General features: G+C 45.8%; 1 protein-coding gene across 4 annotated transcripts in view; it reads left to right on the top strand.

Annotated features, from left to right (window-relative positions):
* The window catches only part of LOC148022161 (elongation factor P (EF-P) family protein), a 112,478-nt gene that overhangs the window by 35,424 nt on the left and 49,401 nt on the right, over positions 1-27,653 (top strand). For all 4 annotated transcript variants that reach the window (XM_087697801.1, XM_087697800.1, XM_087697803.1 and 1 more), the window contains one exon: positions 1,699-1,768. In XM_087697801.1, coding sequence (XP_087553927.1) covers positions 1,699-1,768 — 70 coding nt within the window. The remainder of the gene's footprint in view (positions 1-1,698; positions 1,769-27,653) is intronic.

Here is a 27,653-nt window from a genome sequence, read left to right as displayed (position 1 = left end):
CAACACTTCTTTTTTCCCAAATATGGATGGAATAAATTGTCCATCATTTGTTGGAAAGTTGTGGGCTAGAATAAAGATAGTATACACTTTTACTTATATGATCCAATTGGGCACCTATTACTAGAACTCAAGCATATTAGAATTAGAATTGCACATAGAGAAGATTGATGCCTTGGATTGTGGGCTAGATATTTATTAAAACAGATAGTTATAATAAAAAAGATAGCATATGATCATGAGAATTTTGTACAATGTATATATGTAGACTAAAAGTTTAGATTGCACATATCTTTAGATAGAAAACTTATATGAGGTCTCAAGATTCTAGGGATGTTTGTGTACTATACTTAGAAAGAGCTTTCACATGATATTCATATTGGGGGCTCTAAATTGTAGGATGTCCCTAAATTTTAGGGATTGCGTATTGGCCTAAACTTGCCAATCCTAAAGAATAGGGACAATGTTCAAAAAAGAGTTCATGTTCCGATAGCTCTCACTAATCTGCTTATTTCTAATGCTCGGCAATTCTCAACAAAAAAAGAAAAACCATACTAAAGTGACTAGTGTTAGGACAATTGTCATTCAAGATTCCAAGTGTTCTTGGAGTCCTATATGAAATGTGGCTGGATCCTTGTCCACACTTGTATTGTGCTACCCTACTTTCCCTCTTCGTATTGAGTCTATCTTTCTTCTATAAAAAGAACTCCTATTTTCTCATCCTACATCAAATTTCCTTTCTATAAACTCATGTACTACATTTGATGATAGCCCTAGAGTTGGCGAAAGCCATCTCCACCATCATCCTTCACATCATCAAATCTCTCAATTTTCCTCTTCTCCCATTGTGTTTTTCCCAAGATAGCACGCTCGAAATTCACTGCAACACCCTTTTTTGAAGCTTTTCTTCCACTTGAATATCAAGAAAGAAGCCATGTCAATGTATTACTGATTAACCATGAAGAAGGGCTGAATTTCTCTTTTTTCCTACTCTCAAATTGATCAAGAGGGAATTCATGTCAATGTACACGCAATTAACCATGAAGTCACTCTAATTTTCCTCTCTTTCTACTCTGTATATGTAAAGAAATCAGTTCTTTTGTTGCATAGCAAATTTATGCATGTGTACATCCTTTGCATGATCTTGTGAGAATGAGAAATACTTCTTCTCATTCTTAGGTTGACTATAACAGAGCCAATCCCTAAGGGACTTGGGTTGAGCAAAAACACATTTCTTCCTTGGGCCATGTAGGTTTTTTTGTTTTGTTTTTTATTTTGGGGGGGGAGGGGGTTTGCCTATCTTCAAACCCTCAACTTGTCTTGATCCCTTTTAGGTGTTCATGGCTGTAAAATTTTCAATAATTGTCATTTGCAAATTCAAGTACACGCTCTTTCGATCTTCTTGAAACGACGTCTCAGAAATAAGCAAATTTTATAGTTGTTAATGCTACTACATTGTATGGGGCATTTGCAGATGCTCTTCAAATCAAGCAAAAATTTTACATAGATGCTTGAATTGGTTCAAACATTTTATGGATAAGATTTTTAGAAGGTGAGCGGAGAGAACTGCTGATAAGTTCACATGTATGAGATCTTGTTGGGAATTTACATTGATCAGAGACATTTAGCATCCTGAGAGTCTGTTCACTATGCAGTCTCCAAACTATTTATTCTCTAGACAATGATATTTTCTTGATGCAGGTGGAACTCAGGGATTTACAAAGTGGTCTCAAGTCTAGTGAAAGATTTCGAACAACTGAGCCTCTTGAAAGTAAGTATAATGTGGATCTTGAAGCATATGTGGTTTAATGTTTTGCTTTGATGTTTCTGGATCATGTACATTTACCACCTTCATCCCCAATGCTTATATTCTAGCTTCAGTGCATGCTACAGATACTTGCAATGTGTGGATCTCAATACTTTCTTGTATCATAAACATTGGTGTGTATGCTGGACGACAATGCAAAGTTTTGTCAATAAGTGTGGGCTTCAATGCCCTGTGACTTTTTATGTGCCTAAACCAAAGTATTTTCGCTGAATCACCAGAAATCAAAACTTTGTTATGCCTCAGCTATCCTGTTACTTGCTTTGTGATTGGACACTGCAAAGACATCAGCAAGGTATTGCCAAAGTACAGGTGTCCGAGTTTATGATAACTACAATGGATTAAGATCATTCAGACAAGCTGCAAAACGAGAAAGTTCATGGGATCAAATCATGGAAAATGTATGGAAACAACCTCTCTGCAATTCAAATGTTTGTACTTTCAGAGACAATGCATTGAAGCACTGCCTATTTAAGAGAAACTAGGTAAAAGAAAGACATTTTTTGCCTCTTTTCCTCCTTGGTGCTCTGATCTAATAAAATGGTAGGACATCCGCCGTTACTGCGGGGCTGTCATACTTTTTGCCCAAGTTATCCTGGACAGTTCCAATCAAATAATCATGTATACTGCAGAGATCGATATGAACTCATATTCCCTCTTCATGCACTATATGATGCTTTGGATGGAAGCAGACAATTGGGGTCAATAGTTTACTTTTTCACTGTTTCTAATCATGGAGTCTATAAAGGACCTCTCTTATGTAAGGAATATTTATTGCACATTTAAAGTAATGGAAAGTGATTTTTCCGAAGGAAAGGGTGTGCTTGTATAGGGGGCCTAGATTTGGAAACTTGACTGATGGATAGTCCAATTGCTTGTATGATGCATAACATCTGGTTGTGACTCTCTCAAACAAAGAATGTTACGAACTATTTGTTCCAGTGGACCAGATGCTGTGTTAGATCTAGCACATGAATATGTGTGTCATGCCAAGGAAGAAGTGTAGCTTTGTATAGCGCAGTTTTTTGTGGAACAGTCAAATTTGTGATATTGGGTCAATCACATAAGGTGGATAAGCTCTCTTATTATAAAGGTCTCTTCGATGATTATAGACAGCTCATGTGAATTGATATTCTATTACATGAACTTTTCCAGGATATAGTTGAAGTTTGCTTTCAATATTTGGAAAAAAATGTCATGGATTGACAAGGATGTGACTTGGTATCTACTCTCTGTTGACATAGTGAGTTATTATGCATAATATCTGAACGCCAGTATGAATGGAGTAGAAATTATGAGAGTTGCTGATGCAAAGCTTAATTTCATAGGGATGAATTCAGCTGGCATCCTCATTGCACTTGTGATATTACCTGTAGTCTCTTGCAGATAAAGGGACAACACGTGATTTGTAGAAGATGGTTGTAGGAATGCTCTTGATTGTGATGGAAATAGACATGCAGAGTAGTGGACAGCAAGAAGAAGAAGGACAGATTGCTGAGGCTAGGATCCTAGGCAATGGGAGTAAAGATGAGAAATGAATGTACATGTAAGAATGCTATCTATTCAATGGTCAGTAATGAAGGAAATTGGATGATTCAGTTCATTTAACATGAAATGGCTGACTGGCTAGAAAACTTGGAAGCGCCAAAATGTAGTAGACCATAGCCAAGGGCCAAAATACCCTGATATAGAGCTGGACATCTCCAGACTCCACAATTCAAGAAAGATGAATCATAATGGTCCAACCGTGTTAAAAGATCTCCAAGAATATTGAGAGGTAATGTCTCGGTGAAGACATTCATGTCCTTGTCTCATGGCATCGCTAGAGCAAGGGTAAGGTGATGTGTCAGGCTTTACAGCCCTGACCACTAGTTTGAACTATGGTAATGTCCAGCAGCCGATCTCCCAACAACTAGGCTCTTGTTGTCGTGAAGTTGGGTGTGCACACCCCCAACCCCACCCCACCCCACGCCACCCCACCCTGCCCTGTCCCGTTTTCTTGTCCTTCTTTCTCTCTTTTTGAGAACCCCAAAAGAAAGAAAAGGCTCTTCTTCTGTGCCTTTTCCTCTCTACTGCCTTCGATGCACATTCCTAAGTTGACATGTCAGGCTAACAGCCCCAATCACACGCTTGAACTATGATCATGAAAAATGCATACCACTGACCACTGCTAGACATCAGCAGTGCTCTAGCAGCCTGACTTGGTCAACAGGCAGCTCCATTTTATCTTTGCTTGCTAGGGATTTGCCTCAGCATGCCTAGCTCTTGCCATAGAAGTTCTTTTGCAAGGGGTGTTGGACATACCTAATTGTCATGGGCTACATAGAGTGTTCTTGTCACTAGGACGTGAAATTTCAAAAATGCTTTAATCTTGTCGATAACATTTGATTAAGTTATTAATCAAATGTGCAAGGTTGTTTAGCACATGTGATGCACATGGTAGTTATTTCATGGTAATAGGCCAGGGACCCTAAGGATGTAGCAGGCATCAAAGGAAAAAGTTGTAAAAAGTGTTGGGTTTTACTCGTGCCTACGCTCATAGAGGAGTGTCGGTGATCTTCAGTAGGACATTGGGGCACTTTTTACTCTCTGTATGAGAGGTTTTTTCCCCCAAATTTATTCTCTTTATTTTATGTGCCTATGTTACACATTTTCAAGCACTTATCGTGTTTCATACACTTCGGGTGTGAACGCCCTCTTACAATCCTAAGGTTTAAGGGTTGTACCTTGTACTTTCATTTTACACTTTCAATATATTGCATTGGGTGTCGTGCTTTCACTCTCCACACTGTCTACTTCACTCTTAGCTGAGCTTTGATCGATTCCACCTCTCACATTTGGTATCAGAGTAGAGTACAGTTCAGTTCAGTCCCTGTCAAAGCCGGAACCGTCCCTTCAGCTGGAGCCGCCAGCCAGCAGCTCCCCTCCCGCCTGTACCAACGCCAGCACCAGCTGCCCCACCAGCTACGCCTAACTGCTGCCCCTAAGCTGCGCTTACACCTGTGGCGCTGCGCCATTGCCCCTGACCAGCGCTCGCTTGCTGCTCTTGTGCCCTCCTCTGCCCTGCGCCGTCCGCCTACGCAGCTCCCCTGCACCTGGCCCGCTCGCCTGCGCAGCTTCCTTGGACCAGCTGCTCCCTCCACCAGCTTGACTGTTTCTTGCGCCAGGTACAAAATTTTAAAGTAAAAATTACTTTTTTATTCTAGATTCATCTTTGGGGAAGGGGCTTTTGCCTGGGCAGGCATAAGCAGTCTCAATAGTGTTTGAGACGTGATTAATGCAGAAAGTTCTTGGAAAATAAGTCAAGAATTTTGGGGCTTTTGGGTTTTGTAAAGACATTGGTACATGTAGTACAGTTTCAGTCTGAAATAGACTATTTTTGAGCATTGTGGGGCAAGAAATTTTGGGGTTTTTGCTTCTACAGTGTTGCTGAGCAGTCATTGCATCTTGGATCGCGTGCATTACATACAGTTTTGACAGAGTGTGCTATAGTTTGCTAATTGCAGCAAATTACTTGCTGTAATTTCTGGAAATTTTGAGATTTCCAGGTTGATCCAGCTAGGACATTGCTCTTTTTCTCCTTTTGGCATTGTTCGTCATTGTAAATCAGGGAGGTGATGTATTTACCTATGTATCCAAGGAGGATAGGTTGGATGGTAACAACTATTTACTCTGGTCCTTCATGATGAAGAATGTGCTGATTGCGAAGAATCTTTGGAAATATGTCAGTGGTGAAGAAGTTAGGTCCAGAGTTGTGGCTCCTACTACTCCTCCTTCAGGAGGATGTGGACAACGGGCAACTCAGCTTGTTTAGCCTGCTCCAGCTCAGCCAATTCCCCAAAGATCAGCAGCACAAAAGGCATGGGATACAGGGGATGCACAAGCCTTGTCACTGATTGGATTGGCAGTTCAGCAGTCAATCATCCCTCACATTCGGTCTATAGCTTCTTCACGAGTAGCTTGGCTAACCTTCGAGTAGATGTTTGCTGGTAAGAATGAGACTCGCATCTCTTTCTTGAAGAAAGAGCTTGAGACACTGAAGATGGAAGAGGGTGATTCTATGTAGGATCACTTAAACGAAATTCAGGACTTGTGTGAGCAACTTATGAATGTTGATGAATATTACTCAGATACACAGATGATATCTACTATATTGAATTCATTGCCGCCCTTGTACTTGGCCTTTCATACGGCCTTGAACCTCGCTATGAGGATTGCCCCACAACCACTTACTTTTCTTCAGCTGGTCAGTTTGCTCTTAGAGGAGAAGCAGACAAGAAGAAACAATGGTGTGGATGTTATAGTCTCTGAGCAGGCTTTTATGGCACGACAGAAGAGCAAGGGCAGCCAAGCAAAGAATGCTTCGTAGAGCTCTGGGACTTCAGGCACTTCATGTTGAGATATCGAGCTCCACTCGTGATATGCTAGGGTGACCGTTGTGCATTTATGTCACCGACGTGTCAGTTGCAGATGCGGTTGGTACACCGCCCATGAATAATAGCTAGATGACAGCTATCCTTATCTACTCTAGTTCGTGGCTCAGTTAGTATGCCACCTTAGTTAGTTGAGTTTGGTTTGAGACCCATATATAGGGTTCTTCTATTTCTATGTACTAGAGTTCTTTTGGCTTACACAACTAAGAAGAGGAAAACTGTTTTCAGCCTCCACCTCTGTGTGTATTCCCCCATTGTGCAAGCAAGAAAGCTACAAGTGAGACTTCTTCCTTCTCTCCCACAATCTTGACATGGTATCAGAGCCTTGTTCGTGGTAAGGAGCTCAAGAAAACAAGCCAAGCTCGCAGTGTTCTGGTAAGAGGAGCAGTGTTGCTTTCATTTTCTGTTTTGGGAGCAGATCTCTGCAGGTAGCACAGCCGGAAATTGCAAGAGTGCATTGTCTCAGGTTGAGACGCCCTTCGCGGTGAAGCAAGAGGGCAGTATATGTTGCGGGTAAGGGCTTTAGCCCTTGGCGACCCTGTTTTTTTTATTTGAGGCCATTTCGGGGCCTGTTTTGGAGGCGGAAGTTTTCTGCACGCACTCAGGAAAAGGCCCAGTTTTTTGCTGTGCAGCCACTGTTCTACAGGTCGGTGAAAAGTTACTGTAGAAATTGCATCGTATGCGTGTGCGCAGAGACATTGGGAGTTACAGAATCATCCTTGTTGCCTGTTGATGCAAAATCGTCACTAGGAAGTGACTGTGTGGTTAAATACCACTTTCGTCAGTTTTGCAGATTTGCCCTTGTGAGGCTGAAGCTGTGTTCTCTGCAGTGACAGAATTTTTTGCAGTATTCTGTAATGGCGTCTGATTCTCTTTCACAGATTGTAACTGAAAAGCTTGAGAATAACAACTTCCAAGCATGGAAGTTTAGAATGACGAATTTCCTTATGGGAAAAGGATATTGGGAATTTGTTGCAGGAAATGAAGAAGAACCAGTTCTTCCTGATGTTCCCAATTAACAGCAAATGCAGGCATTCAAAGCATGGCATGAGAGAGCGAGGAAAGTTATGTACTGGCTGTCTATCAGTATTTCAGACTCTATGATTGTGCATATTCAGGATGCAAGTACGCCAAAGGAGGCATGGGATACTTTGCCAAAAATGTATAGCACAAATACGCAAGCCAGGAAAATGCAGCTCAAGCAAGAGTTGCATAATGTGCAAAGAGAAAGTATGAGCATCAATGACTACCACATGAAGGTGAAGAAGATTGCAGATGCACTTGCTTCCATTGGATCGCCAATGGAAGATGATGATTTAGTTTCTGTGACCTTGAATGGTCTAGAAAAGGATTATGCACAGTTTCGGACATCCATTTCAATTCGTGAAAGATTTTGAGGAGTTGATTGCTCTTCTAATTTTTGAGGAGCAGAGAAATGGTGGTGCATCTTCTTCAGGAGGAACTTCAAAAGAAGCTGTCTTCTACTTAAATGTTGGAAGAGGTAGAGGCAGAGGTAGAGGAGGCCGATTTGGAGGCCGTGGTAGAAATCAGAATATGCAGCAAACTCAAGAAAACCAGTCCTATGGAGGAGGACGTAGTAACTCTAGAGGCAGAGGGAGCCAAAGAGGTCGTGGTGGATGGCAAAGAGGCCAAAATGCAAACAATAATGTTGAATGCTACTACTGTGGTAAAATGGGTCATATGGCTAAAGACTGCTATAAAAAGCAGAATGACATCATGAATGGAAAACTGCAACAAGGGAATTATGCATCTTCTAGTAGACAGGGTGATGATAGAAATGAGCATTTGTTTATGGTGCAGCACATGAACAATTCTGTGACAAGTACAGAAGAAAGCAATGATGTATGGTATGTTGACTCAGGTGCATCAAACCACATAACAGGTCATGCAGAATGGATGGTGGATGCAAGGAAAATGGAAAAACCAGGATTTGTGGAGATTGGTGATGATACTGCACATCCTATTGTGCAGATTGGAAAAATTCCTTTGTCTATGCAGGATGGGAAAAAGAAATACCTGTCCGATGTATTTCATGTCCTGAATATCACCAAGAATCTGGTTTCTGTTGGTCAAATGGTTGAGCAGGGCTTGCAGGTCAGATTTAATCCTCATGGATGCTTTGTTGAGGATATGAAAAATAAAGGTCGCTTGATAGCAAAAGGAAAGAAAAAGGGAAGAATGTTTACGTTGGATGCAGACATGCCTGAATTGAGTGCAGCAATGTTTGCACATGGGACTGGTGTAGTTGCAGATATTGATATCTGGCATAAACGCATTGGTCATGTTAATGTACAGCGACTTAAATCAATGCAGGCCCAAAATATTGTTGCAGGATTGTCGAAATTCAAGGTTGCAGAAATGCATAAGGTATGTGAAGCCTGTCAGTTTGGAAAACAGGCAAGGAAACCATTTCCTAGACATGTTCAAGAGAGTAAGAAGCCATTGGAATTAATCCACTCTGATGTGTGGACTACTAAAGCTGCATCTCTTGGAGGCTGTCATTATTTTGTCACTTTTATTGATGACTATAGCAGAAAAGTTTGGGTGTATTTTATGAAAAAGAAAAGTGAAGTTTTTGGGCATTTCAAAACTCTTAAAGCTATGGTTGAAAAAGAAACAGGTCTGCAAATAAAATGCCTAAGGTCAGATGGAGGGGGAGAGTACCTCTCAAATGAGTTTGCAAGGTTCCTGCAGGAGCATGGCATAAAGCAGCAATATTCATGCAGTCATACCCCACAACAAAATGGAATTGCAGAAAGGAAAAACAGGCATATTGGAGAGGTATCTCGTGCCATGCTCAATGAAAAAGACTTGTCAGATTTTTATTGGGCTGAGGCAATTACTACAGCAGTCTACATAATGAACAGGACTCCCACTGCAGCAATACATGGCATGACTCCAGAGGAGAGGTATACTGGTAGGAAACCAGATATTTCTCATTTGAAAATTTTTGGCTGCATTGCCTATGTGCATGTGCCAGATGAGTTGAGATCCAAGTTGGATCCAAAAGCTGAGAAGTGCATCTTTATTGGTTATTCTCTGCAGCAAAAAGGGTATAGATGCTATAACCCTTCTACTCGTAAGTTTACAGTGAGCAGAGATGTTGTTTTTGATGAGATGAGTAGTTGGTATAAACCAGTAAATGTGATTGATAATGTAGATGCACAAAATGGTAATGTTGCACAAAATTCTCAACAGCAGTCACAAGATATTAGTGGACTTGGAGCGTCCTCTAGCAGTGGTTTACATTCTTCGCCATGGACAGGCAGATTGAGATCAGGAGAATCTTCTCAAGGTAGTGCAAATAGTGGTATACAGGTATCACGAAAAGGAAAAGAGAAGGTAGATCAGCCCATGTTTGATGTGAATGCAGGGTCACTCTTATGTGGATGGTGAATCCAGTGGCTTAGAACAGAGCATTGATGATGAGTTGGGTATTCCTTCTATTGTTACACCTGGAGTAAGGAAGACCAGGGATGTTTTGAGAGCACCTGGGAGTGAACCTACTTTGCGCAAGTCAACCAGAGTTAGGTATCCTGTGGATAGGCTGAAATATGATGGATTTACAGCCATTCACTATGCATATATGGTCAAAGTGATACAGGAACCAGAACCCACTTCTTTTGAGCAAGCCATGGGAAAAGAAAAATGGGAGAAAGCCATGGATGAAGAAATGGATGCCTTGGAAGCAAAGGCTACATGGGAGTTAGTACCTTTGCCTAAAGGTAAGAATGCAATTGGCTGTAAGTGGGTTTATAAGGTGAAGCACAATGCAGATGGTTTTGTGAACAGATACAAGGCAAGATTAGTAGTCAAGGGGTATGCACAAACATATGGCATTGACTATGAAGAAACATTCAGTCCGGTTGTAAGGATGGCAACCGTAAGAGCAGTCATTGCCATGGCTGCATCAAAGGGATGGTCTTTACATCAGATGGATGTAAAGAATGCCTTCTTGCATGGTGATTTGCAAGAAGAGGTCTATATGGAGCAGCCACCAGGTTATGTGCATGTTGATCATCCTGAGTTTGTTTGCAGGTTGAAGAAAGCATTGTATGGCTTAAAGCAAGCACCTAGAGCATGGTCTGACAAGATAGGACAGTATCTTGTCACTATTGGCTTTCAGATTTTCAAGGCAGATTTCTCACTTTATGTGAGAAAAACAGAGAAAGATATTATGCTACTTGTCATTTATGTTGATGATTTGATTATGACAGGTGACAGTGATGAAGATATCCTTCATGTGAAAATGCTATTGAAGCAGAAGTTTGAGATGAAGGATTTGGGAGAGCTGCGTTATTTCTTGGGCATTGAGGTGATTAGATCACCAAGTGGGATACAGCTCTTGTAGAGGCAGTATGGATTGGACATGCTGTCCAAATATGGGATGACAGGCTGTAAGCCTATTTCAGTTCCTTTGGAGCAGAATGTGAAGCTGAGCGCAGATGCAGGTGAGCTTCTGGAAGATCCTACTATGTATAGACGCATAGTAGGAAGCTTGATTTATATGACTATTACCAGGCCAGATTTGAGCTATGCTATTGGACTGGTAAGTCAGTTTATGCAGGCTCCAAGGAAACCGCATTTGGATGCGGCTAGACGCATACTCATGTATGTGAAGTCCACATTGTAGTATGGACTATTTTATGAGACTGGGGTTTAGATACAGCTGCATGGATACATTGATGCTGATTGGACTGGTAGTATTTCTGATAGACGATCTACCAGTGGATATGTGTTCTCTTTTGGGAGTGCTGCAGTCACTTGGAGCAGCAAGAAACAGCCTACAGTTGCCTTGTCGAGCACAGAGGCCGAGTACAGGGGTGCAGCAATGGCTGCATGTGAGGTAGCTTGGTTGCATAAGCTACTTTATGATATGCATCAACCTATAGATGGGCCAGTTGTCATTTATTGTGACAACATGAGCAGTATACACTTGGCAAGTAACCCAGTCTATCATGCTAGAACAAAGCACATTGAGGTGCATTATCACTATGTGCGGGAGAGGGTTTTACTAGGTCTTATTGATCTAGTTTATGTCAGCACAGAGGATCAGGTAGCTGACATATTTACGAAGGCATTGGGCGCAGATAAGCTGCGCAAGTTCAGAGACCTGCTTGGTGTGCAGGAATTGGGATTGAGCTCGAGGGGGAGTGTTGAGATATCGAGCTCCACTCGTAATATGCCAGGGTGACCGTTGTGCATTTATGTCACCGACGTGTCAGTTGCAGATGCGGTTGGTACACCGCCCATGAATAATAGCTAGATGACAGCTATCCTTATCTACTCTAGTTCGTGGCTCAGTTAGTATGCCACCTTAGTTAGTTGAGTTTGGTTTGAGACCCATATATAGGGTTCTTCTATTTCTATGTACTAGAGTTCTTTTGGCTTACACAACTAAGAAGAGGAAAACTGTTTTCAGCCTCCACCTCTGTGTGTATTCCCCCATTGTGCAAGCAAGAAAGCTACAAGTGAGACTCCTTCCTTCTCTCCCATAATCTTGACACTTCACAGGGCAATAAGAAACAAGGGGGCACACAAGCCAAGAAGGGCAAATGCCATTATTGCAAGAAGCCAGACCACTACATCAATGAGTGTAGAAAGCGCATAGCTAAGGAGGAGTCATCGGGGATGTGTGTTTTTGATGCTCCTTCCATTGCTACTGAGTAAGCGCTCTTTGTTGTTGCAGACAGGGACTATTATTTTCATACATGCAGTTATGACTCTTCTTGGGTTGATAGAGCATTTAGCTCTACTGAGGATGTAGGTACATGATTTTTTGACAGTGGTGCTTCTAGGCACATCACATCTCGCAGAGATTTGTTTGCTTCTGTTGGTGCAGTCCTAGTTGGCAAGTCTGTACAGTGTGCCAACAATGCATTATACCTTGTTAGAGGTATTGGGGAGATTGTGATCATAGCCATTGATGGCTCTATTCTCCATATATAGGACGCTTTGTTTGTGCCAGGTATAAATAATAATTTATTATCTATTTCTTCTTTGACACGGTGTGGTTTGCAGGTCACATTTGATGATGATAGATGCATGGCGCGAGATAAGGAACACATGACTTTGGTCTTGACTGACACTCTATGTCGTGGGTTATATGAGTTGGATGCTCTTTTAGTTGAATAGTTGGCCTATTTAGCGTTCTCTCTTACTCTTGCTATGTTACAGGCGGAGTTATGGCAAGATACTGAACCCGCCACCGGTCTTTGCCGTCACTGGAGTGGAGGATCTTTGCCGCTGTTTGAGCAGATCCAGCTTTGATACCATTTCAAAAGATGACGTACCAGCGAGACAGTAGGGTTTGCGGGGAGGAATACGGAGTGAGCTCGGCAAACATGGAGAAGAGAAGAGAAGAGAGAAGAAACTTTGATGAATGGAATGACGAACTTTTGAATCATGGGTGAATGTGATACAAGGGAACAAGGGTGCCGTAGCACAAGGATGATGATGAAGACAGCCACGAACCATGAACCACAATGTCCTCCTAAAGGGGTGTGAGGGCAATTGAGAGGCTGGAGAGAAGAGGCGACGGATTGAATGAATCAGCCGTAAGGAATGAATGAGAGAGTGGCCTATAAATAGGCACAGTCAGTCTAGGGTGGCACCTCTTTTTGGGGCTGCAAATCCTAAATGCAAAACACAGAAACGCAAAAACGTTAACTGCGGGTGAAGGGTTTCTTAACATGTACCAGAGCGCCCCCGCCTACTGCCCCATGGCGTGCTGCTCCCCTGCCTAGCGCCCCCCCTCCCCCTCGTGCTATCCCACCTTATCCCTCCCGCCTGCTGTCCTCCCAGCTAGCTCTCCTCCACCTGATCACCTACCGCTGCCTGGCGCAAGCTCTTCCCCTCGCCTCCTTCGCCTAATCCCCTTGCTTTCTCTGCCCCTAATCCCCCGTCTCTTTTGCCCTGTGGTCCGGCCACCACCCGCGCCGTGCCCGTGGTGAGCCGGCCTTCAGTGGTGTCTAGCACCTCCCCCACCGTTAGAAAACAACATATTCCCCCTCCTTGCCATTGGACCCTTCCCCTTCCCCTTCCCTTGCCCCTTCCCCTTCCCCTTCCCCTCCACCCCCCCTCCCCCTCCTCCCCTCCAGTTGCTCCCTCCCTCTGCAGCAACTCCCCCCCCGGTAGCATAGCAGCGTGATTTGTAGTTTCTCAGTAGGGACACACAATGGAAACCTCTGGTCAGACGCCGGTGCATTCTGCGAATGCCTCCTAGTCAAACACCTTGCGAATCGTCCTCTTTGAGGAACAGCTCTTAGCCGTTCGTGCCACAGAGCTAGAGCTAAAAGAAACAACGATCTTTGGTCAGGTTGTAGGACACTCCCCATCTAGGGCCTAGTTTCAGGATTGGCTTCACTCCATGTTGCACATTGGCACAACGCAGAGATCGTGGAGGCAGTTCTTCTCATGGGTCAAGGGATCTTCATGGTTCGACTTACCTCTGCAGACGCAGCTCGTGAGCTAGTGGATAGCTCACCCTATGATTCTATGAAGGGGGTCATTTACATGGTTTCCTGATACAGTGGCTTTACAGTGGAGGCATTCGGGCTCCATAATAGGTTTGTTAGACATCCGGTCACCTTACTCTTCCCCGGACTAGCGGTAGAGTATCGCCAATTAGTGGACTTTGGACGGCTCTTCGGCATAGTTCTTTTGGCCTCCTTCGCGGATGCAATGATAGCCGCAGGGGTCCCAAAGGTACGGGTGGCAGTGAAAGACACTGAATATACCAAAGTTTCTGGAGATTGAGGCAGGCGGACACTCTTTCAGGCAGCAGGTTATTGTGACTGGGCAGCCAAGGCAGTGCTTGCGTTGCCTTGAATTTGGGCATCAGGCAGCAGTTTGCACGCACTTCCAAGCCAAGGGAGCTCCGTCGATAGGCCCGAGATGGATGCTGACGGTTTTACATGGGTCCAAAGACGACAGAGAGGGAGATGGCAGGTGGAGCCGCAGTTAGCCCCTCATACACAGTCACGGCAGTAGGGAGCAGGAGGGCGAGGGTAGGCCTTCCGCAGAGCACCCCGCAGCCCCCCTGCTCATTCTACCCGGCAGGACCAGAGGCCTCCACATCCACTACCCATGGAGGCGTCACAGGCTACCTCACCCGAGAGCCCACAACTCCCACCTCCCACATCCGTCTCGTACCTCCGACCACCCCACCATCCCTCGATCTTGCTCCTCCCTACCATCTCTCTTGCCAATTAGTCCTTCTGATACCCACCCAGTACAAGTGACAACCCTCCCCCCCTTTCCACAGAAGGTGAGGAGCCCCATACGCCGACATCCTCCACTCACCAGTAGCCTAGCTTCCCCCTCCCCACATAGCCGCCCACCAGCTCATCAGTCCCTGCCGCCCGTTACACTTTCTCGAGATAGGTGGAGCTGCTACCACAGGAATTCTTTCGCAGTGGTCCGCGGTCCTACCTGAGAGTTGCAGAGTGTGGAGAGTCTCCACTTCCTTTGGAGGTGGGGATCTTCGTGGTATGCAAGTCAAGGAGCGGCAAGGTCCATTTACTAGCACCACTGGATGGACCAAACTATGCTTTCTTCCTTCAGATCTCTCACACAGGAGACTGGACTATGACACATATAGAGGAGGAGGTGAAGAGTCAGGTGGCATACTACCTCCCGGTGGATGGGAGAAGGACTAGCACTCTTTTCCCAGCAATGGCCAGGTTGCATGATGGACCTTAACTATTGGGCTGGTGCCAAGATCCCACATCTGAGCATTATCTTTCGAGCCCCACCACAATGGAGAGCATTGATGGATGTGATTGAGTGGCTCCTAGCATGGATGGCCAGTTTCTACCAGTGTACAGAGTCACGCTTCTTAGCCTGGCTGATAGATGCCTTGATGGTATCACCAGGAACATCTATCTCTCCTATGGTCCGCACGAGGGCCACCATGGGGGAATGGAGTTCACCGTCCAGGCCTGCAGCAAAGCGTATCCGCATGCCCCATAGCTCTTCTTCTTCATCAGCAACTTCCACACCAAATAGATACTTGTTCGGTCAGTCACAGGTTTCCCTATGAGTTTACACCTGGCATCCTGGAATGTGAACAACCTCCACTATAGTGGGGTATGTGGTTCCAGGAAGTTGATTGTTCGGCGGGAGTTGCAGCTTGCCCTCGTTGGACGGAGGACATCTTACTTTTGCAGGAGCACAAGCTTACCCCCGCCTAGGCCCATCGGGTAGGAAAGGTACTCCCAGGCAGTTTACGCACTTACTAGGAGTACGTCATCAGTGCCTACGACGGCAAGAGTGGAGATGTATGCACCTCTATTGGTCTGAGCCTCACCGCCTGTGTACGTGACCATGGGACGATTATGGCATGGAGGGTTCTATGGATTAGATTGGATATTGGGGACTCGTGCCTTGGAGTCCTCAATATCTATGCCCCTACTGAGATTAGGGCACGCAGCAGGTTATGGGGGGAGATCACAGTAGGGCTTCTAGAGGTGGACTCTTGGATTGTTGGAGGAGACTTCAACAACCTGGAGGTGTTAGAGGACCAGCAGGGAAGAGGCATAAACTACCACGGTATGGCTGGGGAGGAGCAGGAGGCATGGGAGGTCTTCTTCCTTGCAGTAGGAGCACGTGATGCTTGGAGAGACCCAGCTTTCCATAGAAGGAAGAGGTTGCTGGACTTCTCTTGGGGATACAGGCGGCTGGGCGGAGTTTTGTTGGAGTGGCTGGACAGGTTTTATGTGGGAGAGTGGAGACGCTCTCGTAGAGGCGAGGTAGGGCAGTTGGCCGGCACCACTTTGTCTGATCATTGTCTAGTTCTCCTGACACTTGATGCCCCAGCCTTAACCTTGGACATGTGATCCTGTCGGATCCTTGCTGTCTACATGAGGGAGGAGGCAGATTGAGTAGCTTTGGACTAGGGAGCGGGACAGGGGGGACCGCTCTCCACCCATAGGAGGTATGCGCACGTGGAGCCCTTGCTGGCCTCAAGGACAGGCGCTCGGAGTTTTCCTTCCGCACTTCACTAGCCTTTTGGGCGTGGAAGGGAGCCACAATGTGCAGGGAGTTTTTCCAGGTGCATCGTCCCCGCATCTCAGGAGAGCAGATTCGCAGTCTCCGGGATTAGTATGGGAGGATTCGCTCTAGCCTAGATGAGGTGATGGAGATTGCCACTGACTACTACATACACCTTTTCTAGCAGGAGACAGTCTCAGCCAGAGGACAACGCTGTAGATAGCAGGTCTGGGACCACATCCCATCCCTCGTGACAGAGGAGATGGGACGCTTCCTAGACCCCTTCACAGAGAAGGAATTAGAGGAGGCTTTTCATGCACAGGACGGGTAGAAATGCCCGGGAGAGGATGGTCTTTCTAAGGCCTTCTTTATACCTATTGGGAGGTGGTGAAGGACCCCCTATTGCTGGCCTTTCAGGAGATTTTCAGCTCAAGACGGATGCCAGGGAGTTTATCAGCAAGTCTTATTAGTCTCCTCCCCAAAGGGGGAGACTGGTTGGAGCTATCCTAATAGAGACCGATCACCCTGTTGTCAGTGGCCTATAAGGCACTGGCCAAGATGATCGGTTGGCGACTCCGTCCCATGCTTCCAGACATCATTCATGACACACAGACAGGTTTTGTCCAGGATAGGAGCATCCTCGACAATGTCTTCACCTTCTTTGAGGCAATTGAGTGGGCCCAACACAGTGGTCAAGGATTGGCTGTACTTCTCTTGGACTTCGAGAAAGCCTATGACAGGGTTGACTGGGACTTCTTAAAGGGCACCATTGTGAGGTTGGGCTTTCCCCAGGCATGGATCCGCGGGGTCTCTGCACTTTATAGATAAACTACTAGCAGGATTCTCATAGGTGGCAGGAGGGGGGAGGAGTTTCGGCTGGAGAGATTGGTCCGGTAGGGCTGTCCTCTAGCCCCATATCTGTTTCTACTCTTTGCAGAGGCGATGTCTTATTCCTCAGGTCATGTGTGAGTGGGTGTCACCAGATGGTGATACTTTTTACAGTTGCTTTTCTTATTTACTTATATAAATATTTATTTTTCTTTTCTTTTGTTGTTGTTGCTTCTTACTCTCAGAGTTCTCTTGGAATAAGCCGGGATCTTTGTATGGCTAGAAGAGGCAGCCATTGGGACAAATCGGACTAATGGTTTGTTTGAGCCTTAGGACCGGTTCCATATTGAATGGGCACTGAAGAATAGAATGCCAGTGGTTTGGGATTGTATGCTTAGCCACTGGAGATGGTGCAGGACAATGAGCTTGGCCAAGACAGAAGATACACATGTGAGAGTGCTCATGGAATAAAAGTCACCGTAACTGAGCCACATTACACTTTTTGATGTGGTCACAATGATAAAAGTTGCTCAGAACAACTTGAGGAATGCAAGGGTTACCATCCCTAAAATTTAGGGAGTTACTATTTTTGGACCCCAGAATCTGTTCGCGTTATTATCTTCGTTTTTGCAAGAGGATTAATTCTCTGGTCTGTGCCGAGGTCAAATTTTGCACCGATCATGGAGAATTTTAGACCAGAAGGTTTAAACGGGAAAATTGTTACATGTATGCCATGTGGTACAAATTTCCAAAAGAGAGAGAGAGCATGAAAAAAAAACGTAATAGGCATAAGGGGTTGTTTGGGAGAATGAAGTTTTGAGGAGCTGGGGGTAGATTGTTGCAAGAAAATCAGCCATGGAGAGTATTTCTACGTCTCTGACTCAAGTACAGAGGTAGAGCTTGCTCCCTTTAATCAACTCTCTCTCTATTCTCAGAGGAAATGCTTCGCATGATGGCCTGATTCCATCGAAGGTACAATTCTGTGTTTTCTCTGAAATTCTGCACATGAATCATTGAGTATTGGTCACTGAAAATGCAAGACACACTGGACAGTAAGAATAGTGAATCCAGAGATCTGCAGACTGTAATTTTGCACACGAATCATTGAGTTTTGGTCGCATGCTGAACAGTAAGAACAGTGAATTTTGCACATGCTGGACAGTAAGAACAGTGAATTTAGAGATCTGCAGACTATAATTCTGCACACGAATCATTGAGTTTTGATCGCATGCTGAATAGTAAGAGCAATGAATTGTGCACATGGTGGACAAGAACAGTGAACTTTGGAGATGCTGGACAGTAAGAACAGTGAATTCAGAGATCTGCAGACTGCAATTCTGCATAGGAATCATTGAGTTTCGTTCTTATGCAGTTGGGATTTACTCAAAAGAGATGAAAACCAACTGTTCACAGGTTACGTATTTTGGAACATTATCATTTTTGTAATTTTCCATCTTTTAATTGATAAAGAAATACCAAGAGGGGCGCCGGTCTTCGGGGACAATCTGGTGTTGAGCAAGGGAGTGAGGTCTCTGCTTATGTGTGTGTGTGTAAAGACCATGTGTTAATTGAAGGAACTACCGCGAGTCATAGACCGGTTTCAGCGGGCTATGTGGTCTCCGACTTCCGGTGAGAGAGGAGAGGAAATTGTTAGACTCAGAGTATGTAGATGATACCACACTTTATATAGAGGACGATGAGTTGATGTTGGAGAGAGTGAGACTAGCTCTAGAGGTGTTTCGCACTGCAGCAGGAGCGAAAATCAATTGGCGAAAGTCGGTTGGTTTCCTTACGGAGTTGGACTCTAGTATGGAGTGGAGTGTCCACTTGGATTTCAAACGGGTGTGCAGAGGGCAGACCGTCTGTACTTAGGGTTCTAGGTGGGACTCGACATCACTCCTGCCCAACAATTTCTTCTAGTCCTTGATTCTATCAGGCGGAAGCTGATCTATTGGAGTACCGCCCGCCTTTCCTTAGTAGGCCAAGCATTGGTGGTCAACTAGGTCCTCTTAGAGATGGCTTGGTATATCGCCTCATGTTGGTATTTTTCCTCGTCCTGTGTATTTCAGCTTCGTTGCTTAGTGCGGAACTTTCTCTGGGCCGGGGGTCAGACGATTCCAAGGACTCTCGGGCCAAGGTGGCGTGGGCGACCATCGTCCGACATCGGTGAGAGTGAGGGCTTTGGATCATAGACCCAGAGTACCAGATCTTGGCCCTTTGGGCAAGCTAGTAGTTCGCGGGCTCACACCAAGAGGGCAGACCTGGAAGGTCCTACTGCAGGAGGGTCTCGAGGAGTGTAGACCGAGGCTTGGTGGTGACTGGAGGCTGTCCTTGAGATGGATCTTTACGACGGCCCAGATCACGTCCCCTAGGTCTTCCTTCCCCCATAGCCTACTTTGTGGCAAGGCCTTCGAAAGGCCCTAATTTATAGCCCCCCAAGTTGTCAAGAGGAGATAGACTGCCAATCGATGATTTGGAATCCCTAGGTCAGAGGACGGGACGGGATACAGATGGGCGAGCGCCCCCACATCCAGTGGGCTGGTTGGGAGGCCGGCCTTGCTCATACCATTAGGACATAGCGGGAGTTGTACAGGATGGTGGACCAAGAGGTATTGCAACAGGCATTAGGTTGTCAGAGAGGAGTTGAGTTGAGGAGAAGGGAGATTGACGCAGCGATACCTCAGGAGTGACTCAACCCCTCGATACGAGAGCCGGTAGAGCCTGGCGAGATATAGGCCGCTAGATTTTCACCGATGAGTACCCCCCTATAGGTGACAGGCAGAGTGGGCAACACCCCATACGGGACTTTCTTCACCGTGCAGGAGGGGGGGCGTTTGGTCCTTTACAGAGGGCAGTAAGATGAGATCATTGTCCTTCCGTGGAGGAGGATTCGTGTGGTTGGTCTTCAAGGGAAGACCTGGGGTTTGGACCCTTATCTGAGGTATGGGAGATCGTAGGGAGTCTTACTGGATGGCATATCTAGAAGGCATGCTGCTAGGAGGTTTTTGGCAGGGAGAGCCTTTCAGTACAGACGACTTTGGCAGAGCTCTGGACCTCCATCATCCACTCCCTTCGCGGCTAGTGGAACCAGGTGCAGGACGAGTCTTGAGCTCATCAGGAGCTCCGTTTTCACTTCCTACGCACTTGGGGCGGCCAGGACCTGTTTTTCATGATGCAGGCAGGCAGTCCTAGATGGCGATACACCCCCCCTCTATGGCTTCTTGCCCCCATCTCCCCCAGACTGCCTTGAGAGACTTGTATACATGATGTACTTATGACTTTGCATCAGGTCCAGCTAGTCTGTTGAGTATGAGCACTCTGTTGTAATCAGTTTTTTTTGAGTAATATAATCAGCCACATCCTATTTTGCAAAAAAAAAAAAAGAGTCAATATCTGCTTGAGGATACTTGGAAGACAAATTAGCCTAGCCAATTTAATTATTGGTTAGTGAAATTAATTTTTTGAGAACTAGAATAATTAGTAAATTAATTTTCAAAATTAATATTTTGAAAATTAATTTAATAAGTTGGATAATGTTGGAAAATGGGATTAGAAGGTTGGCAATTGGTAAAACTTGCCCATGCAAGTGGGAAAAACGTTTTTAGGGATTGGTGGAGTCAATCCTAGCCATTTTGAGAGAGGAGGCTATTAGAGAGTAATGAGAGGTTGCTGATGTGATTTGCAGCCACACGAGGGATCAGTCCTACAGCATGTGATAGTAGTTTGGATCCCTCTAGGAGCAGGTGACAGCAGCCCAAGGTCCTTTTCGTGCAGATGACATAAGCTGTAGATAACAACTTCCATGGTTGTTTGAGTAGTGTAGTAGTAACTTTTCAGTGTTTATCGTGATGAAACTCTGAGTTTTCTCTCTCTACAACATTTTCTCTCATCCCCTAGCCATCTCTCAAGCTATCTCAACATTTTCTAGCAGTTTGGGCCATGAGAGAAAGAGATTTTAGTCAATCCTTGTTGTAAACCCTAATCTACAGCAGAAATTAGGGTTTTGACAGTTGCCTGGGGATGCATGCTCAGAATTGAGGGGCTAGGACTTGGATTTCAGCAGCTGAAATTGAGGAATTTTAGGGAGATTCAAGAGGCCAGCTAACCAATATGAGATTTGGGGTTGAATTTGTCTTTCAAGGAGCAGGGTGAAGGCCAATCCCCAAGTAAACCAATGGGCAAATCGGTTTGGAGGCTTGCTTGTCAGTGTTGATAGCAAGAGGCACTTGGATTAGTAGAGGAGGTTAGAGGATCTCAGTTGTACTTCTTCCATTTGCAACATAAGACAAATAAATACTGCAAGGGGCGCCAATTTTGGCACCAACAGGGTGTCCAATGTCCAAGATTAAAGGGGTGAAGTGTGCATTTTCAGTTTATGTGAATTTTATGCCCGCTGTAATTAGTGCTAAATCAGGTTATTTACCACCCTATCCGAGGAGGAAGGCTGGTTTCAGTTCCCTCCTAGAGGCTTTTACCACAGGTAACCCGCTACTTTTGTATGATAGAGGCTTGCTTAATGTTTCCGATGTTCAAGGCTTATTGTGCATGGTATAGTGGCTTACTTTTGTATGACAGATGCCTGCTTAATGTTTTGGATGTTCAAGGCTTATTGTGCATGGTATAGGGGCTGAAAATCACTACCCTCCGACAACCTTAGATCAGCTTGGGGGAGTGTCTCTTCCTCGTATTGTTCCTTGGTTGGCTGACCCCAGTCATCATCCCGAGTTTATATCTGGCATCTTGCTCTTGAGAGAGAGAGAGAGAGAGAGAGAGAGAGAGAGAGAGAGAGAGAGAGAGAGAGAGAGAGAGAGAGAGGAGCGGGAACGATGATGGACGCGATGGCGGAGAGAGAGACGATGACCTGCCGTGACCCTTCCGTTGCAGCCGACTGACTTCGCTTGCTTCTGCACGTCGACCTGCCCTGCGTCTACACCGCCCGTCTGCCCCCTCTGACCCGTCGCGTGACCTGCCATCCGTCCTACCCGCCATTAGGTACGCTTGTCGGTCCTGTTCCCTATTAGACCCGCCATCATCTGCCACATGCCGTCGCCTGTTCGTTCTATCCGCCATCGCTTGTCAGACGCCGCCCTTGCCTGTCAGCCGCCGCCTTCGCCTGTCGGACGCCGCCTGCGCCTGTCGGCCGCCGCCCTCGCCTGTCAGACGCCGCCCTGATCTGCCCGTTTTGCCACCAAGGGGAAGTAGCTTGTCACACCCATGTTGCTACACAACGAACGTGACAGCGTGAGCCAGCAAAGGAAACAAGCCCTTCTCGGCCTGTGGACGTGCCCTCTTTGCATAGCGGTCGTCTGTTTCTGTGCACGCGATTTCTAAGCCCCTTCACCAGTCCAGTGCCCAGTCCGTTTTGCTAGAGAGAGAGAGAAAGAAGAAAAGAAAGAAAGTTATATTAACGTCTTCTAAAGACCAAAACTGGCCTATGAGACAAACTGTGATACAACTGATGAGGTCCAGCTATCCAAAATAAAAGTGCTGAATGAAAAGCTAAAAACTGGAAACTGAAAATACGGTGCTGTGAGTGTGATGAGAGAGAGAGAGAGAGAGAGAGAGAGAGAGAGAGAGAGAGAGAGAGAGAGAGAGAGAGAGAGAGAGAGAGAGAGAGAGAGAGAGAGAGGCCTGCACGTTTCTGCCTCCCGTGAGATCTTCACTCGGCCTCTGATCGGCATACGCAATGATATAATATGGCTGGTTTGGATCTGGCTTTTATAGACCAAACGGTGGTAGCTCTTGGTCCGGATTCTGATACCAAGGAACCAGAGGATATGGTTCCGTGCACAGAAGAGATGCCTCGTGGTCCTGACTTCTAGCCTGCGGGCAAACGCACCAAGCATACCTCGGAAGAGACAGTGGATCATCAGGATCGTTCCTATGCTCAGGTTGCTTCTGATTCTGTGGACTCTCAGGATGTTGACTGGGAGCATTTGTTGGAGTTTGCCAACACTCTGCTTGGTAATTATGTTCAACATAATCAGGAAGTCTTTTCTGACTCTGCAACTGAAGATGTTCTGGAAGCCACTGTGGACCCGAAAAATGTCCTGCGCTCCTTTTCAGTGTTTTATGAACGTGCTGTGATACTCTTCTTCACTAGTAGGATTCCACAGCTTTCCCGTATTCGCGAGTGGCTGCACAGTCTGCTACAAGGGGAATGTGTTGAAGAGATTTTTGTTGGGCCCTGAGGCTTTTTTGAGGTGCTGTTGAAATCTGAGACGCACCATGCTGCTCTCTTGTCTAAACTGCCTTTGTTCTTTGATCGCCATTTGGGCCATGTTGTGCCATGGTGCCCAATGGCAGATTTTTAGCGCCTACTGCAACGTGAATGCCCTGTGTGGGTTGAAGTGGAAAATTGCCCGGCTGTCTATTGGCCAATGTTGAAGGACGCCATAGCCGTTGTGGGCACTGTTCTGGTCCCTCCAAGTCTAAGGGCCGTGAATCGTAATCGGTTGTGTATGTTATGGGACACTGCTAGGAAAAGGCCTGCTTGGTTACGTCTCAATTGCTCTGGCATGCATTCTTTACACTTTCGCTTGAAATGGGGCAATTTTACAGGACATTGCTTTTCGTGTGGAAAATTGGGGCATTTTATGGCCGAATGCCCAGAGCAGCACCACACTTCAGATGCTGAGCATGTTGCGTTGCCCATGGAAGATATGGTGTGTGATGCTCCGTCGCAGGATGCTACCCACCCACCTAAAGTTCTGGATAAAGGTAAACAACAGGTTTCGGGTTTGGATTCCCGTGGCACTGGCTGGGTCGAAGTACGCGCAAAAAAAGGCAACAGGATTGTTGCTGGCATGGAGGATACTATGCCTTCTGCTTCACAAGATTCCATGCGTACTTATATGCGCAGGAAAGAAATGTTGTCTTCCAAGCACGCTGCTCCTGCTATGGTTTCCTCTGCCCCCCGTCCACAGCCCACTAGGAGCGTGTATTCGGATCGTCCAAAGGGTCCACGTGCTAAGCTGGCTTTTGATACCAGAGGCAACGTCATTACCCCATGGGATCGTCGTTATCCCCGTTCCATCCCCAAGACAACGGATATGCCGTCTACCTCCAAATCTGGTCGTCAGAACTCTTTTGCCGTGTTGGCTGATTTCTTGGACGAGGGAGTCCTGGACATTCTCGCAGAAAAGGTCAAATCGAGGCAAGTTGTGCCTCATACCTGATTTTCCTTTGAATACACATGAAAATAGCCACGTGGAACGTACGAGGAATTTGTTCTCGCCACAAGCAACATGCCATGTGGACGGTATTGCATGAGAATCAGTGGGATGTCTTGTGTGCTGTTGAGCATAAGAGTCACAGTGAAGCAGGAAAAGTTGTGGATTGCCATGGCTTTCATTTGTTCTATGTAGGGACACATGCCATGCATTATTCTGGTGTGCTCATGATTGTACATGAAAAATATCAGCTTGTTCTTATTAAAAATGATGTACATGGCCGCTTTGTGGTGATTGAAATTTTATTCGAAGGAGAGATCTTATGGTAACTTGGCCTCTATGCTCCGAATGATCCTTTATCTCGCCGGGAGCTTTGGCATACTTTGCAGACTTCCTTGTCACTTGGCAGACGGGGCTTTTTTATGGGGGATTTCAATATGTGTGTTGATTCTTCGTAGTCCACATCGGAGCATTCGGTAATGGACGCGCCGGAAAGTCGTATGTGGCATGAGTTGGCTCTTGCTGTTCTTAAGCAAGGTCTCTGGTCTTGGCTACACTTGTCTTCTACAGGGTTTACTTTCCATTCTGCCCAGTATGCAACAACATGGTCACGGTTGGACCGCATATACATCATGCAGAATGATGATTTCCTTCCTGAGATGCTCGAAATGAAAGTGTTGCAGCAATATGCCTTGTCGGACCATTTCCCTCTGCAGCTTGAGCTGCTTGCACAACCCATTGCACCTTTTCAGCAATTTCTGGAGAGACTCCCTTTGCGTTTCAACTCGTCTTATTTGAAGCATGCAATCTTTCAGGGCTATATGCAGCAATTGATTGATAGATTCTTATCGGACTTCTCCTCTTTGGGCACTGCTTCGTTTGAACGATTGCTCTCTAATGTGCAGCGGGTTGCTCGGCAGTATGGGATCCATCATGCCGCTCTTTGTCGGCGGCGTCGACAAGCAGCGAAGAACCTGCTGGCTTTGGTTCGTTCTCTGCTGGTGGACACTCCAGATGATGAATTTCTGCTGTCACTGGCAATGCGTGTGGCTGATCTTATTAAAGAGTTTCAGTTGAAATCTTATCAGCAGGTCAAATTGCAACATCTGATGGAGACTTTGCAAGATAGTGCGTGTCAGACTCATAAGTTCTTTCGAGCTCTCCATGCCTCTCCTGCTCGAGAGAATATGACTAGACTCCAGGATGCAGAAGGTCACATGGTCCTTGATCCGCAGACTATTGTGCATATGTGTAGGAATTATTTCCTCGACCTTCTTGATTCCACTTCTCCACCTTCAGGCCAAACTACTCAGGCCCGTTCAGTTTTTTATGACCTGGTCCGCAATCAGATTCCGCAGGATATGCAAGCTACTATGGAGTCAGATATTTGTGAGGCGGAGGTTATGGATGTTTTGTTACACTTGCCCAAGGATAAAAGTCCTGACTAGGATGGTCTCACCAATGAGTTCTTTGAGGTTTTTGCTATCAAATTGGCGAAACCATTGACGGCCTTGTTTCAGCAGGTGTGGGAAACGGGGATCATGCCTTTCTCTTGGAAAGAAGGACTTATTAAACTGCTTCCAAAAGTTCCTTCGCCGTCTATGTTGAAACATTGGCGCCCAATTTCTTTGATGGGTTCTATGTATAAAATCTTTTCCAAAGTAATGGCGAATCGGCTCCATAAGCATCTTCTTGCCATTGTGCATCCTCTCCAATATGGTTTCATTAAGGGCTGAAACATTCTGCACAATGTATTAAATGCGCAACTGGCGATTGATTATGCAAGGCATTCTAATCAGGAGATCGTACTGATTCAATTGGACCTGGAAAAGGCTTTTGACTATCTGGACTGGTCTTTCGTTGTAGAACTTATGTCTGCTATGGGCTTTGGTGCTTGGATGTCTCGTCTGATCTACACCATCAGTGTTGCGGCGTCATCGCGAGTCATGCTGAATGGAGGCGTTACCGAGCCATTTGTCCTTGCCCGCTCTGTCAGACAGGGGTGCCCTTTGAGCCCTCTCTTCTTTGCCCTTGCGAGTCATCCAGTTCTTTCGATGTTATCTCATATGGCAGCTTCTACTCAGTTGGCTGGATTGTCTCTTCCTTTTGGACAGCACTTCATTAGCCAATCCTTGGCTGATGACATCTTTATGATTCTGCGTGCGGACAAGGATAACCTTCGCAAAGCATTAGATGTTTGGGCTCTCTTTGGTCAGGCTTCTGGTCTTCGCATCAATGCTTTGAAATCAGCCATTCTCAGCTGCACGGAGTCGGATTTGCAATCATTGGACTGGTAGGGTATGGTTGTTTCCCGTGGCTCCATTGTCAGGTATCTTGGGTACCCTTTGGGTGTTGATGTTCCCCAAAGCAACTTCTACAGTAGATTTCTTAGAAACTGGCGGTGAAGTTTCTATATTGGAAGTCTCAGGCCTGGCCCTTCCATTTTCGCCTCAAAGTAGCCCAGACAATTATGTTGCCAATGCTCACATATTTCTTGCCATTGCTGCCCTGGACTACTACTACACTGAATGCTCTTACTCAGTCTATTCGTTTCATGCTATGGAAAAAGGATTCCTTGCATGCAGGCATTTCCTGGATTTCTTGGTCGCATGCGTGCACCCCCAAACGCATGGGTGGAGGGGCTATTTTGGATGCACAAACTCACATGTTGGCACTCCGTTGGTCTCTTTTCCGCGCCATGTGCGTGGATCATCATCCCTGGGTTGTTATCACCCGTTATTTCCTTGAGGATCACGGGCTTCTGCATGGTAATACCCAAATCCGGAGTTCTTGGTGGCATGTTCTTAATGCCGATTCTCGGTTCTCCAGTTCTTCTTCATCTCTGCTGGCCCATTTGGTATGTTCCTGGAGACTGGTCCTCCGGAAGGCTCAGTGGCATCCAACGGAGGACCGCTTAGCTACTAATTCTTTTCAATTGGAATTACTGGCAGTCTCGCGGTTACTTTCATGGGAAGGGAAACACGAGCTTCGACCAAAATTCAACCGCATGGCACGTTTGGGCTTAACTTCAGTCGCGGATGCCACTCTTGCCAGTCGCAATGTGTTAATATCGTTTCGTACAGCCAGGAGGCTTTTCAGGATCCCTCGTGGATACAGGCATTTATGGGAACAACTTTTGATGGTACTTCAGAGCAGACAACCCTTTCCTGCCCTTGATTCGGATCGCCCCTGGCAGGATTGGGACTTTGAAGGACGGCTGAATTTAGGCAAAGCTTCGGCTAACCAGGTGTATCATCTTCTGATTAAAGATCATCAATGGCTGGTTACTAAAGCTAATACTCTATGGGGATTGCGTAAATCCCGGTCATGGTGGAGGGCAATTGTGATGGAGGGCTGGTTGAACAAGACACCCTTCAAATATAA

This window comes from Lygodium microphyllum, chromosome 17, assembly GCF_053477565.2.
Source record: "Lygodium microphyllum isolate KBCC chromosome 17, Lygodium_microphyllum_v1.1.10, whole genome shotgun sequence".
NCBI classification, from domain to species: domain Eukaryota; kingdom Viridiplantae; phylum Streptophyta; class Polypodiopsida; order Schizaeales; family Lygodiaceae; genus Lygodium; species Lygodium microphyllum.
The sequence above is the reverse complement of the archived record's forward strand: the minus strand, read 5'-3'. Positions and strand labels throughout refer to the sequence as shown.